This window comes from Molossus molossus, unplaced genomic scaffold (assembly GCF_014108415.1).
Source record: "Molossus molossus isolate mMolMol1 unplaced genomic scaffold, mMolMol1.p scaffold_m16_p_3, whole genome shotgun sequence".
In the NCBI taxonomy this organism is placed as follows: domain Eukaryota; kingdom Metazoa; phylum Chordata; class Mammalia; order Chiroptera; family Molossidae; genus Molossus; species Molossus molossus.
Window position 1 is genome coordinate 112,173,781 of NW_023425366.1, and position 18,161 is coordinate 112,191,941.

The 18,161-nt window shown below is 34.1% G+C and overlaps 1 protein-coding gene across 1 annotated transcript in view; it reads right to left on the reverse strand.

The window, feature by feature from the left end:
• ATF7IP2 (activating transcription factor 7 interacting protein 2) overlaps nt 1–18,161 on the reverse strand; it is a 40,114-nt gene that overhangs the window by 3,275 nt on the left and 18,678 nt on the right. The window contains exons 5-7 of the mRNA XM_036280708.1: nt 17,661–17,821; nt 3,504–3,574; nt 1,970–2,031 (exon numbers count right to left, since the gene is read on the reverse strand). Of these exons, the coding sequence (XP_036136601.1) occupies nt 1,970–2,031; nt 3,504–3,574; nt 17,661–17,821 (294 nt within the window). The remainder of the gene's footprint in view (nt 1–1,969; nt 2,032–3,503; nt 3,575–17,660; nt 17,822–18,161) is intronic.

Sequence of the window (18,161 nt, forward strand, 5' to 3'; positions counted from 1 at the left end):
CCTGGATGGGTCGTGCGGGTGGCGACCACTCGATGTGTCTGTCCCTTTCATGTCGATGTTTCTCTCTCTCCCCCCCCCACTCCCACTCTATCTGAACAAAAAGTGGAAAAATGTCCTCGGGTGAAGATAAACAAAACAAAACAAAACAAAACAAAACAAAACAAAACAAAACCCCAGAATCTAGCTGTCTACTGACAAGGGCCTCTTAAATACGGGAAGAACCACACGCTTAACTCTGTTACCTCACACTATGCCCTGCATGTTTATGCTGCTGCCTGAGTCAATCACTGCAGAGATGTTCTTTATTCTGTAATTGTCATGTTATCATCCAACCAATAGATTGACCTACCCCGACCAATCAGAACTGTACAAAATGTACCCTTATTTGAATTTATACTGACCAATTCAAACTGTACAATTTGGAAACCTCATTTACATGAAGCAGGCTAAAATAAAAACTATGGATGGGAAGTTTTCCATAAAAAAACAACCTCTCCTTTGTCTTAGGAGAGCACTTTGGGTTTCTACCTAAGGCCTTGTCTTCCCAGTTTTGTGTTATTTGAATAAAGTCTCTCCTTTTTTGCTCCTTTGCTTTTTGTTGGATTTGTTTACATGCTCTAGCATCCTCTCACAACTGCTATTGTTAAAGTTAATGAAATAAAAATGTGTGCCATAGGTAGAAAAGAGATTCTTAATAGCCCCAAACAACTCAGATATATTTCAATTAGTGAACAGATAAACTGTACATAAATTATTATTATACATCCACACCATGAAATACTACTCAGCAATAAAAAGTAATGCTACTAATACACCCACAACTTAGGTGACCCTCATGGAGAATCATGCTAACTGAAAGAAGCCAATCTCACAAGGATACATATTGCATCATCACATTTATATAACACCCATGAAATAACCTAATTATAAAGGTAGAAACAGATTCACAGTTGTTCCGGTTTAGGGACTGGGGGCAGGAAGTAGGTGTGCCTATAAAATAGTGAGCATGAAAAAAATCTTGTAGTGATAGAATAGCTGTGTAATTTGATTGTGGTGGCAGTGACATGAATCTATACATGTGATAAAAGTATGTAGAGCTAAATAAACACACACAGACACAAATAAACTTCACAGGTCAAACACATTTTGAGTTGTTACCCTTCCCTTCTTTTTTAAAAAGAAAACTTAATCCTTTACCTGTGTTGCAGTTTGATAGGTTTTCTTTTGTCAGATCAATCACAGAATGAAGATTCTTTTTCTCTATAGCCTAAAAAGTTAGGTTAGAAAAATTAAGATTTTTGCCTCAATAGCAGAAAAATGTTTTTTAAAAATAAAACTTATCATTTTAAATTACCATACAGAAACTAGAGGCTGATCATTCTATAAGTTTTTATGGTTTAATTTAACTCTCCTGTAAAAAGGAAACTTAAGAGGCCATGGCCGGTTTGGCTCAGCGGTTAAAGTGTCAGCCTGAGAACCAAAGGGCCTTGGGTTTGATTCCTGGTCAAGTGCGTGTACCTCGGTTGTAGGTTTGATTTCTGACCCTGGTTGGGTTCATGCAGGAGGCATCCAATCAATGTGTGTCTCTCACATCGATGTTTCTCTCTCTTGTCCCCTTAAAAAAAAAAAACTTAAAATACTGTATAGTTTCTGAGAATATCACTAGGCAGAGTCCAAATAAGTTAATTTATTAAGTATGATGTAAAATATGTTTATCATTAGCTGTTTGCTTTTTAATGTAAGCTATACTGGAACCTGGTTATGTTGTCAGACAATTTCTCAGAAAACAAATCTCCCAAAGAATGAATAACAAGAACCTGGTTATGTTAACGTGTCAGACGATTTCTCAGAAAACAAATCTCCCAAAGAATGAGTAACAAAGCTGAATCATCCACATGTAGCAACACTAAAGTTCCCAGAACTAACATATTCAAATAAACAACATTCAAAGACAATATTTATTACCTACCATAACTTCAGTATCAGCATTAGGTAAATTATTAGTATTTCTTGATGCAATTTTTCCAGTATCTGAAACAAAATTATTAAAATATGAACATTTGACAAGTTTATTAAACTATTAAATATTTATGGACTTTATAATGTATGAATGCTGAAACACAATAATAGAATGCTATTTATCCATTTATTATACAATCATAAAAGTAACTCAGTTGACTTTACTTATTCTGAAAACTAAAGAGAAACTTAAAAAAGAAATCTAATTTTGGTTCAAAAGATTTTGTCCTTCTGTAATTTTACAACTATATTAGTAACTCTTGAAAACCTATTTGTAAATAGCATTTGAGGAAATAAACTTGGAAATGTACACAGTTTTTATTCAGTATCTTTAGACTGTCTGAGATGGCTTAGCATTCTTCACAGAACCAGTAGGAGAAAGCTTCAGAGATCCCTTGAACTATTTTATTCACAATCTTAACAATCAGAGGGGCAATTAAGTAGCTATATACACGTGGAGGCAAAGATTTCTGAAGTTAAGATGTAAATATTCTAGGCACTCAAACACTCTTCCCCATCCACCCCCCTTCTTTCTGTCCCCAAAACAAAATAAAAACAAAAAAAAGATGCAAACAATCTAATATATCATAAAAAATGAAAAGGGAGAATTTTGAATGAGTAATTATGTGCCAACAAGAGAGCTTTTTTCAGAGGAAATTAATTGGAAATTGAAAGTGTAATAAGTATACATAAGTATAATAAGACAAACTCTAAATAGCAACAACTGTAGTATAAAAACACTGAAAATTAAAAAAATAAAATAAAAGATACTAAAGAAGAGCCAAATTTTGCCCTGGCTGGGGTAACTCTGTTGGTTAGACCATTGTCCCGATACACCGAGGTTGCAGGTTCGATCTGCACATATAAGAATCAACCAATGAATGCATAAATAGTGGAACAATAAATTGATGTTTCTCTTTCTCTCCCTTCCTCTCTCTCTCTCAAATCAATTAAAAAGAGAAAAAAGAATAGCCAAACTTTAAATCTAAAGTCGACTTTAAGATAACTTAATAGATAAAACAAAAAAACAAACAACCAGCCCTTGCCAGGTAGCTCAGTTAGTTAGAGCGTCATCCCAATGTGCCAAGGTTGTGGGTTGGATTCCCAGGTCAGGACACATACAGAAAGTAACCAATGAATGCATAACAAATAAGGGGAACAATAAATCGCTGTCTCTCTTTCCCTTCCTCGCTCTTTAAAACCAATAAAATAAAATAACTACCATAAAAACCCATGTAGTTTTATAACTTACAAAGCCATTAAACAGTAAATACACAAAGGGCCACAAATTAATAAACACAAGGTTAAAAAGAAACTTCAATTATATTGAGAGGTCATTTATTTATTTAGGTAATATAAATCAAATATAAATTAAAACATTTTTGAGAGAATTTTATTTTATTAAAAGATATTCAGTTATCTAAACAAATACTGATTTGAAGCTTTCTAATTTAATAGATCATATTTTAATCAACTTAAGATACCTGTTAGATTTGCTGTAATTGGTGTTGTCAAACTAGGGCTTTCCACAGAAATCAACATAACATCATTGCTACTAAAATGATAAAAAAAATTAAAAATGAACTAAACATGTATTATTAGGCTTAAACATGCAATCAATGGTTAGAATTCTTCTGACTTAACATTTCACACCAGACATATTTTAATCTAATAACTGTGCATATGTTGGGGAGGGAATGAAAGTGATAAAACCAAATATCCAAGAAACTCCATATATTACCAATTAATTATATGACCAAAAGTCATGGACATCCAATACTAATGGACCCTTAAAACTCAGTAGAGATCTACTTATAGTGAATCCAAATACATTATCTATAAGTATACAACATACATAAGTGTGCAAAATATAAAGTCACTCTATCACTTATACTTGCCTTCATGAAAATGAAACATATAAATGAAAAAAACCCATTAAGACACATTGACTCTTACAGATATAGGATTATAACACAGCTATTAAAAATTAATTCTGCAACTACATTCTATCACTATAATAGCAATATTTACCACACATTTACTAAACTGAGGCATTGGTGGTAAATAATGCTGATTATAATTACAGAATATCCTGAGTAGATTGTCTTCTGCTCCCATTTGACCCTGATACCAATTTTATGAAAAAAAATCAGAAAATCTTGACACAAATTTCACTAAGTCCATAAAATTGCTAGGTGAATTTTCTATACCATTGTCTTATAGATGTTTTAAATTTTTAGCTTTTGTATTTAGATCTATAATCCATTGCAAGCTACTTTTGCATATGGTGTGAGGGAAGAGTAGAGGTTCACTTTACTCCCCTGGTTATTTCAACATTTGCTGAAAAGACTATCTTTTCACCATTAAATTATTTTGGCATCTTTGTTGAGAACCAATGGGCTATATGTATACTTTCTAAGTATAGGTCTATCCATTTATGCCAACACCACTTAATGTCTTAATTACTACAGCTTCAAAGTAAGCCTTGAACTCGGGTAGTTTATGTCTTCTAACTTTATTTTTCTCTTATAACACTGTTTTCATTTTTTAGGTGTTTTCCATTTCATGTAAGTTTTCAATTAGCTTGTTACTTTCTACAAAAAATACTGCCAGGATTTTGATTGAGGAGAATGCATTAAATGTACAGAATAATTTGTGTGAAGTGACAGTAATGATTTTCTGATTTGTGAATATGGTATTTCTCACTGTATATTGAGGTCTCCTTAATTTCTCAGCAATATTTGCACTTTTAAAAAATTAATAAACCTTTTAAAAGCAGTTTTAGGTTTATAGCAAAACTGAGTGGAAAGTACAGAGAACTCCCTTATACTCTGCTCCCCACCCTCGCCCACTATCAAAATCCTGTACCAAAGTAGTATGCTTGTTACAACTGATGAACCTATACTGACACATCATCACCCAAAGTCCACAGTTTATAATAAGGTTCACTCTTAATGTTGTACATTCTATGGGTTTTGACAAATGTATAATGACATGTACCCACCATTTATAGTATACAGAGTAGTTTCTCTGACCTAAAAATCCCATGCTCTGCCTATTCATCCCTCTCCAGTAACCCCTGGCAACATTTGATCTTTTTGTTATCTCCATAGTTTTGTCTTTTCTAGAATGTCATATGTTGGAAGCATACAGTATGTACCTTTCTCAGATTGGCTTCTTTCCCTTAGTAATATGCATTTAAGTTTCCTCCATGTCTTTTCAAAGCTTGATAGCTCATTTGTGTTTTCTTCTTCTTTATTTTAGCACTCTTAATATTCCACTGTCATAATGTACTACCGATTATTTATCCATTCACCTACTTGAAAGACATCTTGGTTGCTTCCAAGTTTTGGCAATTATGAGTAAACCTGCATTTTATTATTCCATTTTCTCTCCTTTCTTAGCATATCAATTGTACTTCTTTTTTTAGTGGTTGCCCTAGAGTTTGCAATACACATTTACAACTAATTCAATATATATAACATTCTACTTTCATATATAACATTCTACTACTTCAGAAACAGACCTTTAGTAATGTGGTGGTTAAGATGTAGGGGGAGAGGAAGCATTCTACAAGTCCTATAATTGGGTTTCAGTCTCTTAGTGAGTCTGTGCCCCTGGAATGTGAACTTCACTAGTGCTTCTCAGTACCCTCCCCCTCCTCACTCCTTAGGTGAGATAGTTTGGCCAGAAAGGGTTAGAGGTGGGTATTTTCCTTCCTCCACACCGAAGATTACAGGGAGCAGGAGTTGGGTATTTCCCTAACCCTAGATAGGTCAAACTCTGATAATAGTTTCTCCTGAAGGCAGGCAGTGGGTGTTAAGAGAGAGCGCTGGGTGGAGTATTTCAAAAGGTTTTTTACTTTCCCCCTGCTGGAAACATGAGGGAATTTTTCTCCAATGTTCACCTTGAAGACCTGGTAGAGCTTCTGGAGGTAAAACTCACAAAACTATGGGGGTTCCCCTATAACTGTCCTCCCACTCCCAGAGTTTTAGATTTTCGTAGCTCCACACTAGTTCTCGTGGAGGTTTCTGCTCTTGAGTTTGTTCCAATTCCAGTAGGTTGTGATTCTCAGTTTCTGCCTGTTTCTCTCTCCAATTTGGGTGGCAGTGGTTTGCTCTGTGACCCTACTTCTCTGATGGATCTAAGAAGAGTTGTTGATATTTTCCGATTGTTCAGCTTTTCCATTGTTGTTAGAATAGAGTGATGACTCCTTACATGCTGGATCAGAAATCTGAAGCCTACTTTGTAGTTTTGAAATTAGGTCTTACAGATATTTTGGCAATTTTATCCTATGTTAATCATTCTTTGATTATTATTGTAAATGGTATTGATTTTAAATATTAAATTCCAACTTCTTGTTGCCTGTACATAAAAATACTATAGAGAAATAGTATATGTTATTGGTTTTATACAGACACACCACATATTATAAAGGTAGTATAATATATACCCAAACATGTACCCTATATATAAATGGAAAATTTTATATTTATCCATATGTATTTAATTTCCAGCACTTTTCATTACTTTACCTTTGCATAGATCTAAATTTCCATCTGGTATTATTTTCCTTCTGCCTGAAGAACTTCCTTTAACATTTCTTGTAGTGCACAATTTTTTTTTAGTGTGAAAAATCCATTTTTCCTCTACACATCTGAAACATATTTTCACCAAGTGTAGAAACTTGAATAGTTTTTCTTTCAATGTTTTAGAGATGTCTTTCCATTTCAATACTTTTCAGATGTCTTTTAGTTTGCATAGTTACAACTACAGTGAGAAGTCTCCTGATCTTATTTCTTCTGTTCCTTTTTATATAATGTGTCTTTTCTCTCTGGCTGCTTTTAAGATTTTCTTGTTACCACTGACTTTCAGCAATCTAATTATGATGTGGTTTTTCTTTATTCTTCTGTTGCTTAAGTTCGTTAATTTTCTTTTTTACATATTTATGGGTTTAGAATTTTCACCAAATTGGGAAAAATTTTAGAAATTATATTTCTCTGATCCCCTCACCCCTGACTAGAGATACTTCAATGATATAGATATTAGACTGCTTGATAGTGTTTCATAGGTCTTTGATGCTACGTTCATATTTTTGTTAGCCTTTTCTTTCATGTTTTTTTTGAAGTTTCTATTGCCACTTCACTGATTTAAAAAATCAGTAATTATCTATTCTATTAGTCTTATCTAATGTACTTTTCACTTTTATTGTATTTTTCATCTCTGGAAGTTCAATTTGGGTCCTTTTTTTAAAAAAATATCTCTTATTTCTCTCATCATGTTTACATTTTTCACTATATTGGACACAAAGAACATACTGATAATATGTTTTGTGGTGTTGTCTGCTAAGTCCATCAACCATATTATTTCTATGTTTGCTTTAATCATTTGTTTGCTCCTTTTTATGTTTGCTACTTTGCATGCCTGTTAATTTTTTTATTAGATGTCAAATGTAAAATTTATACTGTTGGATGATATTTCATCCCTTCAAATAATGTTGGACCTTGTTTTCCGATGAATTATTGAGGATTCGTTTGATTCCTTTTTTTTTGGTAGGTGCACTGCAGTCCTGAGTCCAGGACTAATTTAGCCCCACATAGCTATATCCATCTAAGGACTCTACCTGCTGTTTCATGATTATAAGTCTCTTCATTATAGCCAAAGGAAGAGCAAATGTCTGACCCCTGTAAAACTGCCAAGAAATGTTTGGCTTTCTTTTTTTCAATGCTTCTTTCTCCACCTCTTATAATTTCATACTTGGTTGGCATTCATGGGTGGTTATGTCTTAAGAACCAGAATGAACAAGAAGTAGATGGAGCATTTTCAAAATGAGAACAAGCCTCAATTTATAATCCCCGAAGTAGATTAGATGATCAAGTTTTGCTCTATCTGCATATAAGAAGATGGTATGATTCAGAGCCTCACCAATTTTTCAGAAATTATCAAGTATTTCAACAGACAGTCAAATGATCAGAAAATGACAGGACACCACCAGAAACAGATGATCCATATACTGGAGTTAAAACAATGGCATTAAACTATGATTAATAGTTTTAAGAATATTGAGGAGAGATAGAGAATACAGGTAAAACAAATAGAATATTCATCAGAAAAGAAGAATCTATGAAAAAGACTACACTGACATTAAGAAGAGTCAATTTATATAAAGACACTGTTACGAAAGCAGGAAGATTTGGGGTGGGAACAGATATTTACAGTAAATATATCTGACAAAAAATGGGAAAAGAAAGGCAACTCAAAAGAAAAACATGCAAAAGTGTTAGAAAAACTTTATAAAAGAAGATGTCCAAATGGCTAACAAACTTAAAAATGTGCTTACCTTCATTATTTGAAGGAATTACAAATTATGTGATACCAATGTGATGCTACGATCATAGCAGTATGGCTAAAATAAACAGGCAGATAATACCAAGTACTGACAAAAATATGGAGTAACAAAAATCTTACGTACTTTCAGTGGGAGAGTAACATGGAATTTCTTTGGTAAAGTGGTTTGGCAGTATTTATTAAACCTGAAAATGCACATACCCAATGGCCCACCAATTCCACTTCCTGGCAAATGCCCAATGGAAATGTGTTAAGTACATTCACCGAAAGACACGTAAGCAGGAATGTAATTCACTGCAGCACTGTTCATAATTTACCCCCTATGCAAATCCAGACACCTATCGACAGTTGTGAATGGGTAAACTGTGGTGTCTTCACATGATGGACATTATATAGCAATGCTTATGAACAAATTATTGCTGCTAAGCAACAATCTGGATGAATCTCACAACACATAATTTTGAGCAAAAGTGGTAAGATACCAAAGAGTTCATTGAGTATGATTCCATTTATATAAAGGTGAAATGCAAACATAAACAACTGACCATGTTAGAAGTTAGAATGGTGATTGTTTAGTTTGGTGTGGCAGGGTGGGACTGGTGACTGTGAATGTGGCACAGAACAGACTGGATGATGCTGATATTGTTTTTGATCTGGGTGATAATTCACAATGTATTTGGCTTTGTCAAAATTCACCAAGCTATACACTTGTTGATTGTGTAGTTTTCAGTAAGTATTCTGAGTTATAACTGTGTTAATACTGTGTGTGTGTATGTGTGTGAATAAAGCTGCTATCTGTATCCAGAGGAAGCCATCTATAAATCTGGAATCTAACCAGAATTCCATTAGCATTTAAAGGTATGTAACTTTCATGAAACTGGTCCAGTGAGTGCTGCTGATGATAGCTCTTTTTTAAATGAACCATATCTGGGAAGAAAACTAAGGAAACTAATGATTTTCATGCACTTAACATGTTTGCTACTTGCACTTTGCCTTGGAGAACAATTTCTGTGTCTAAAATTAGTAATTAGAATTATCTAGGTAATATTATAATAATAAAGTAGTTTAAGAACATGGGTTCTAGAGACAAAATTGCCTGAGTCTAAATCCTGACTCTTCCATTTACTAGCTGAGTGTTTTGGGGCTAGAAATCTGGCTCAGGTTTGCTCATCTGTAAAAGAGGGATAAGCTTATTATTAACTAAGTTTAATGTTATTAAAAGCACACATACAAAACAGTAGGAAATTTCTTATACTGTGGCTGGTAAATGCTTTTTTCTACTTTGTATCTCTGTAAATATTTCTTCATGAGAAATTCAATGCAAGACATTTTTTAGATAATATTAATATTTCATTCAACACTGGTGAAGTGAGTGTCTTAGATCTTGACATACTTTTCATCTTTGGAAATGACTGCACATAAAGGTATTTTTTTCCTATTTAAGCAAGTTACTTCTTTATCAAATATGTATTCTGGTCTATAAGCTTTCTCATCTATGAGCTTCTTCAACTCAGCTGTTACTGCCTTTCACATTCTATACAGAAAATTGCTTAAATTTCTAAATCCAATCATTATTATACAAAGTTAGTAATGGCACTAATTCTCTTTCAATACTTGCGCTATCAGACAAAACAATTAAACCTGGCTTTCTCTAGATTTATAATAAGGAGAACAAAATTTATTTTTTAAAAGTTCCTTTATTTCTTAAATATTTTCTAAGATTTAAAAATAAATTATATGTATAGAAAAGTACATAAATTGTTATGTAGATTTGCTGTGATATAGCCCCCCCCCAACACACACTTGAACAATTTGAAAAATTGTTTTCAGGGGAAAAAAAATTAAAATATCTGTTTGACAAGATTAGAAAGCTGTGGTGGAAGAACTAAGATCCCAGAGAGGAGGAGGATATCGAGAAGTAGACCAGACACTTGCCACTGGTGTTCTTCTTAAGGCATTTGTCAAGCTATTCATGAATACTAAGAAGCCAAACAGAAAGTGGCTGAAGTCACAGTGAACTATACTGGGGATATAAAAATTGGAATACAAGATAAGCAATAGAGGGAAGCCATAGCAAATACCCTAGGCTTCTTCGTGGAACTCTTACAGGGCTACACCATAGGAATGGGGGAAAATCAGAATAGATCGTCTTATAAAGACTGCAAATTGGCCTCAGTTCTGCTCAATTCCTTATTGGATTGAAATGTTGTATGATTTATCTATTGCTTTATAATAATTTATCCCCAAACATAATGGCTTAAAGAAACACATTTATTGTTTCATAGTGGGTAAAGAAATAGGGAGCAGTATAGTTGGGGGGTTATGGCTCAGGATCTCTCATGGGTTACAGTCAAGATGTTAACTTGGCAGGGGCTGCAGTCATGTGAAGGCATGACTGGGGTTGGAAGTTCTGTCCCCAAAAAGGCTTATGTACTCACATAGCTGTTGGCAGACTGCCTCACCATGTGGGACTCTACATAGGATGCTTGGTCCTCAAGTAACCTATGCTTGTTGCCATGCTATCATGAAAATTACTAGCCCCAGAGCAACCAATCCAAGAGAAAGTAAAAAAGCTATGATGTATTTTATGATCTAATTACATACTGTCACTCCTATTATATTCTAAATGCTGTCACTAAGTATAATCCAAGAAATGGAATTAGGTTCCACCTTTTTATTATTTTATTATTATTTTTAAATCTTCACTCAAGGATATTTCTCCACAGAGTGGAGGGGTGGAGAGAGGGAGGAAGATAGGGAGAGAGGGAGGGAGAGAGAGAGAAAGAGAGGGAGAGGGAGAGAGAGAGGGAGAGGGAGAGAGAAACATCGATGTGAGAGACTGGTTCCCTTCTGCATGACTCCAACCAGGGCAGAGTACCGAACCACAACCAAGGTACATGCCCTTGACAGGAATCAAACCTGAGACTCTTGGGTCTGCAGGCCGACGCTCTAACCACTGAGCCAAACTGGCCAGGGTGGTTCTACCTTTTTAAAGAGAGGGGTGTCAAAGAATATGTAGGCATATTTTAAAATCAGTAGAGGCTATGTCCCTCTCTCTGCTATGTGCCAGAGTACAGGGTGAACCCACTCTGATGAAAGATAACATCATTTAGAGCCTTGCCTTTATAATTTTCAATACACAGTGTCCAAGATGCAAATAAAAATCAGCAGGCACAATAAGAAACAGGACAAAGGTAAAAAATAACAAATAAAAGCAGAGGTCAAAGTAATCCAGATACAAGAGTCCTGAGAAATAGATCAGAAAATAACAGTGATACAATGTTTAACACATGGATGACAAAATGAAGAATTTCACCTGAGAATTTGAATCCATAAAAAACAATCCAATGGCCCTGGCCAGTGTGGTACAGTTGGTTGTCCTATACACCAAAAGGTGGAGGGTTCAATTCCTAGTCAGGGCACATACTCAGGTTGTGAGTTTGATTCCCCCGTTGGGGTATGTGCAGGAGGCAACCGATAGATATTGATTGAAGTTTCTCTCTACCCCACTCCCCCACCTAAAATCAATTGAAGAAAAAAAAAAAAAAAACTCAAAAGGAAAGGGGAGAACCGAAAATGAAACAAACTGAAATTAAGAACTCAATACATGGACTTAACAGCCACTTGAATCTAGTGGAAGAGAGGATTAATAAACTGGAAAAGAGGTTAGTAGAAAATATCCAGATCTCAGCATGGAGAACAGAATAGGTAGAGTGTACAGAGAAGCATGTACTTAGGATATCACAAGGAGAAAAAGATAGAATGGTACAGGAGCAATAGCTGAAGAGATAATGGCTAAACATTTTCCCAAGACGATGAAAGATAATGAGCCATAAAATCAAGGATTTCAAGTCCAAATCAGGATAAATTAAAAAGCAAAACCAAATATCTCACAACTAGCATCATGCTCATAAAAACCAAAGTAAAGAATATCTTATAAGCAGCTAGAGAAACACAGACATGACTTTCAAAGAAGCAACGATAAGACTGCTGCCTAACTTTTCAACAAAAATTATAGAAGTTAGAAGACAACATACTGACATCTTTAAAGTGCTGAAAGAAAATAACTGTTAACCTACAATTCAATACCCATGTTAAAATGTCCTGTAAAAATAAAGATAAAATGAAAATATTTTCAGACAAATAACTGACATAATTTATCCTGAGAAGAACATATAAATAAATACATACATACACACATATATACATACAGAAATGAGTTCTTCAGGCGAAGCAAAATTATCCCAGATAGAAAGACGAAAAGACAGAAAGAAATGAAAAACAACAGAAAGGGTAAATATTTGGGCAACTCTGAATAATGACTGTACAACATAGTGATATTATTTTATGAGATTTTAAATAATGTAAAATTAAAATGCATGAAAACACAAAAGATGAGGGCAGTAAATAGAGTTTTAAAGTTAAGCACTGCCTACAAATGGTAAAAGTAGCAATTCATAATAGACTAGTATTAGAATCACGAATCCATATCATGATTTTTAGGATAACTTCTAAAGAAACAAGGAAAGATGTATATTAACAAGGTAATGGGGAAAGGAGAGAAAAGATCCACAAGAATTCTAAAATAAAAAGAGAGACACATATAGGGAAAAGGACCATAAGACATATGGGACAAATAGAAAACAAGAAGTAAGACTGTACTGTAGTTATGAACTCATGTCAGTAGAATTATATAAAACATAAAAAATCTAAAATTTCAAATAGATATTTTCAAATTGAATTAAAAATACATGTTCAGTTTAATAAGTTAAACTAGCACCCACATAACCACCACTCAGGTACATACATTTTAAATTATCAGCACTTCAGAAATCTGTATGCCTCCATCCTATATCATAAATCTCCTCCCAAAATAGCATTTGTGGTGTTAATTTTCATGTCTTACTCTCTGAATTCCTAAGTTATATATATATTCTGGCTATTATATATGTACTTTATATTTTTTTCTAGCTATTTTTGAACTTCATTTGAATGGAATCATACTATTCTTTTTCAATGTTTTATGGGAACTCATACTATTTGTTGCATGTGACCACAATTCCTTCATTTTCACTAATGTACAGAATCCCACTGTATGGTCTTACTGAAATTTATTTTTCTTTTCAATTGTAGATGAACATTTTTTTTCTTCTGGTTTTTGGCTATTATGAAACATGCTGCTAATAAACATTCGTGTGTGTGTGTGTACATGTTTCTAGTTAGGATATATATTGAGGGATGGGAATGCTAGCATCTTCAAAATTTCTAGATAATGCCATTTTCCCCCTAAAATATTATACCAATCTAGTCAACCAACAACAAAATATTAAATAAAACCAACTGACCTTATTTCAAAACCTCACCTATACCCGGTATTGTCAGATTTTAAAATGTCTTCCTTACGTGATATGAAATGGTGTCTGATTGTGGTTTTAATTTGCATTTCCCTGATTACTAATGAAGATGAGCATCTTTTCATGTTTATTGGCCATTTGGAATTCCTATTTTGTTAAGTAGATGTACAAGTATTTTGCCCATTTTTCTTTTGTATTATCTGTTTTTACTCATTGATATGTTGAAGTTCTTTATATATATTCTGGGTACTGGTCCCCAACAGGTTATATGTGCTACAAGTATCTTCTCCCAATCTATGGCCTGTCTTCTATTTTTTATATATGTTTTTATTGATTTTTTAGAGAGAAAGGAAGGGAAAGATAGAAACATCTATGTGAAAGAGGTATACCGATGGCTGCCTCTTGCAAGCCCTCTACTGGGGATCAAGCCCACAACCCAGGCATGTGCCCTGAACGAGAATCGAACTAGGACCTCTCAGTCCATGGGATGACGCTCAATCCACTGAGCCACATTGGCTGGGCTTCTCACTGTCTTTATTGTGCCTTTTGAGACAAGAAGTTTCTAATTTTAATGTGGTAAAATTTATCTTTTTTTTTTCTTTTACAGCAAGAGTATTTTTTTTTTTCACCCTCACCTGAGGACATTTTTCCATTTTTTTGTTCAGATAGAGTAGAGGGAAGACAGAGGAGAGGGAGAGGGAGGGAGAGAGGGAGAGAGAGAGACAGAGACATACAGACAGACATTGATGTGAAAGGGACACATCGAGTGGCTGCCACCTGCACGGCCAACCAGGGCCGGGGACAAACTGCAACCGAGGTACGCACCCTTAGCGGGAACTGAACCTGGGTCTCTGGACCGCAGGCCGACGCTCTAACCGCTGAGCCAAACCGGCCAGGGCAAGAGTATTTGTATCTTAAGAAATCATTCCTTATCTGAAGTTCATGAAGACATTCTATATTACTGTCTCATAATTTTTTTTAGACAGTTCTTTAATCTACAAGATTGATTTTTTTGTATAGCCTGACATAGGGATCCAGTATCTTTCATATTCTACCCAAATGAATAGCAAATTAACAACACCATTATTGAAAGTCAATCATTTCCCTAATGATCTGCCAAATAATCTTCATCATATATCACATATACGTGTGTGCGTGTGTGTATAGGTTACTGGACTCTGCTACACTGCTCTGTTTGGCAATATCACATTATCCTATACACTGCAGTCTTGTAATGTTCTGACATTTGATGGTAATTCCTTCCATTTTGTTTCTCTACTTAAAGGATCTTAACCTATTGTACGTACATGTACATTTTAGAATCATATAAGCTTGCCAAGTTCCATAAAATTAAACACTGAAAAACTGATTGAAATGTTACCCTATAAATTAATGTAAACAAAAATAAAAGTTTATAATATTACATTGTCCAAACCATAAACACACTAACTTTATCTATCTTCTTCTTCAATCTCTCTCAAAGTTCTGTAATTTGCTTCAGTTACCATGTCTTGTTAAATGCATTCCTAGGTGCTTTTTATGTTTGGTGTTATCTGAATTCTTAAAAATCTCATTTCCTAATTGTTTATATCTGATATATAGGAATACAATTGATTTCTTATATATTTGAGTTTGGCAATCTGGTTAAAATCTTATGAATCCTAGTAATGTATCTGCAAATTCTTTTGGATTTTCTATATACATACCCTGAATCATCAAAGAATAGTAATAATATTTGTGTTTTTTTTTTGGTTAATCCTTACTGAGGACTTTTTCTCATTGATTTTTTTAAGAGAGAGTGAAGGGGAGAGGGAGGGGAGGGGAGAAGAGAGAGAGACTGACTGTCTCCTGAACAAACCCCGACCCAGGCTGGTGATTGAACCTGCAACCCAGGTGTGTACCCTTGACCGGAAATCAAACCCATGACCCTTTGGTCCACAGGCCAGTACTCTAACCACTGAGAAACATGGGCCAGGGCCCTTCTTTTTCAATTTTTTATATATTTAGTTTTCTTTCTTTTTTACATTTTTGCATTAGGTAAGATGTCTGGTATAATGTTAAAGTAGTGACAGCAGGCATCCTTTTATTTTGTATTTCAAAGGGAATATTTCCAATATTTCACCATCGGATTTGTTTTAGGATTTTTGTAGATGCTCTTTTTCCTACGTTTATTGTAAGCTGGTGATTCTCCTCCTGGCAAATTACATTACTTTGTTGTTAGATCAACCTTGCAGCATTCCTGAGACACACACAACTTTTATGGATTGCTGATCTTGGCTTATGAGTATCTTGTTTAAGATATTTTCACTTATTTCATAGATAAAAATAGACTGTAATTTTCCATTTCTGTAAAATTTTTATATTGGGAGTATCAGAGTTATTAGATTTTAGCATCTGGTCTGATAAAACCAACTGAAGAATATTCCCTCTTTATTCTTTGGAAAACAGAAAGTCCTCTTAACATTGTTACTAGGTTCTGTGACTTTAAGCAAACAAACTATAACAAAGCTAACTTTACCATAGGGTAACTGATATAAACAAGAATTAAATTCTTACAGCATCTCAACATAAGAAAACAAGGTTAAATGAAATGATGTTATTAGAGTACCTGCTGTAGCTTAAAACTGGTGGTGTTTCTTCCTTAAATGTTTTATAAAACTCACCACTGGACTCATCCATCAGGGTCATTGTCACCTATTCTCACACTCATCATGGCTGAGAGTGCTGCCTGAAACAGTTTCATAAACTGTAGTTTCTTTATTCATTATGGTGGAGCTGAAGTGGAATGTTCATATCACAGATATAAGCCACTGATAAATTTGACATAGTCAATAAATGCTATTTTTAATGGTGCCTTGTCTTCACTTTTTCACTTGTCATCAGAGTTTTTCTTTTTGTCACTTGATGAGTATTAGCACATGTATCAACAAGTGAAAATAACAAAGACTCACTAAAATGTGATTCTTGCTTTCAACAACTAAATAAATGTCTTCTTCATAGCAGCTTCCTGGTTTATAATTAAAATGTGGGCCTCAATACCATGGACTATAATTTTTTCCCCCCAAAACTGCATGTATATTCCCAAACACCAAGAATCTACTGCAAATGGTGTAAATCAGTTCTGCTTCTCCTTTGTTTTATAGCATCCTTCGGTATGCATAGTAATTTGGAGGAAAGGGTGTGCTCTTCAAATGATGGCCATTATTTAATTACTTAATCTGGTTATATAGTTTCCTCTTTTTAAAAGGTGAGGTATAATTTACCATATAAACAGAAAACCATAGGACATTTTAAGGGGTAAATGTTAAGTATAAATAAATAATAATATAAAGACTCAAACAGATGAGAATCACCAGTGAAGAGAAAATAATTCATTAAAATGCACTAATTATGTTTCTTTGTTAAACTAAAGTAGTTCTTTCCTATAAACCCCAAATCCTTTAGACTAGTTTGGAGATAAGGTGTCTCAACTGCTGTGTGACTCAGTCATGTAATAATTTAATCTGTTCATTGTAATTTGAAGTTGTCATGATACTACTTTCAACATGTGAAATTTTAGGCACTTTTTCTCTAGTCTTACTTACTCCTCTGTGTAATTTTTTAAACCACTGTTTCATAGGGTCTTGGCTTTTCCATGTATAGAACTGGAAACTACTGGAGTGCTCCAGTTGATCTCTCCAGACACCATACTGAAGCTGGAAAGCATTACAATAAAAACCTGACACCTAGCCAATTCAAAATTTTATTTAGTACTGTTAAAACAACAATAAAAGCTTTGGAGAACCAATTCCATTCCTTCACAATAATAATAATAAAAAAAAAAGGTGTTCTTATAAATATGAAACTTTAGGCTATTTTATGTTTAATTAACAAAAAAGTATATGTTTGCAAGCATATATTTAGATAAATAAGTTTATGCATTTTTATGGAAATGCCTACCTTTCAGAAACAGGCTCATAATGATCCTGTGACAAATCAATCTTCTCAGTTGCTTCTTCTGAAGGGTTAGAAGGTTCAGAGTTTACAGAAGTCTTTCTTTCATCTGGACTATTAACTGACTCTGGGTTCTTATCCAAATTCAGAGTTACTGAATTTGCAACCTGTTAATTGGGTAAAGTAAAAGCAGTTGAGGGGAGGGTTACCAATTGTGTCCTTCCATACAAAACTGAAGATTTAGACTTGGAGCTATATTTGGTCCATGCTTTGGTTGAGAACTTTCAGTATTTAAAATATCTGTGTATATTAATCAATACAAAAGGATCAACTGATTACCTAACTCATGGGCTTTTCTGATGGATAACATGAACAAAAATGCAGGTGCACAAAGGAAGTTTTCTGAAATGTTATATTACATGTACAGATTTTATATGTAGAAATAGGTGCAAACATTGGAAAATAATAGCAAAAATACTGGTATTCAAGGACAAGGTGGCAAAGGTT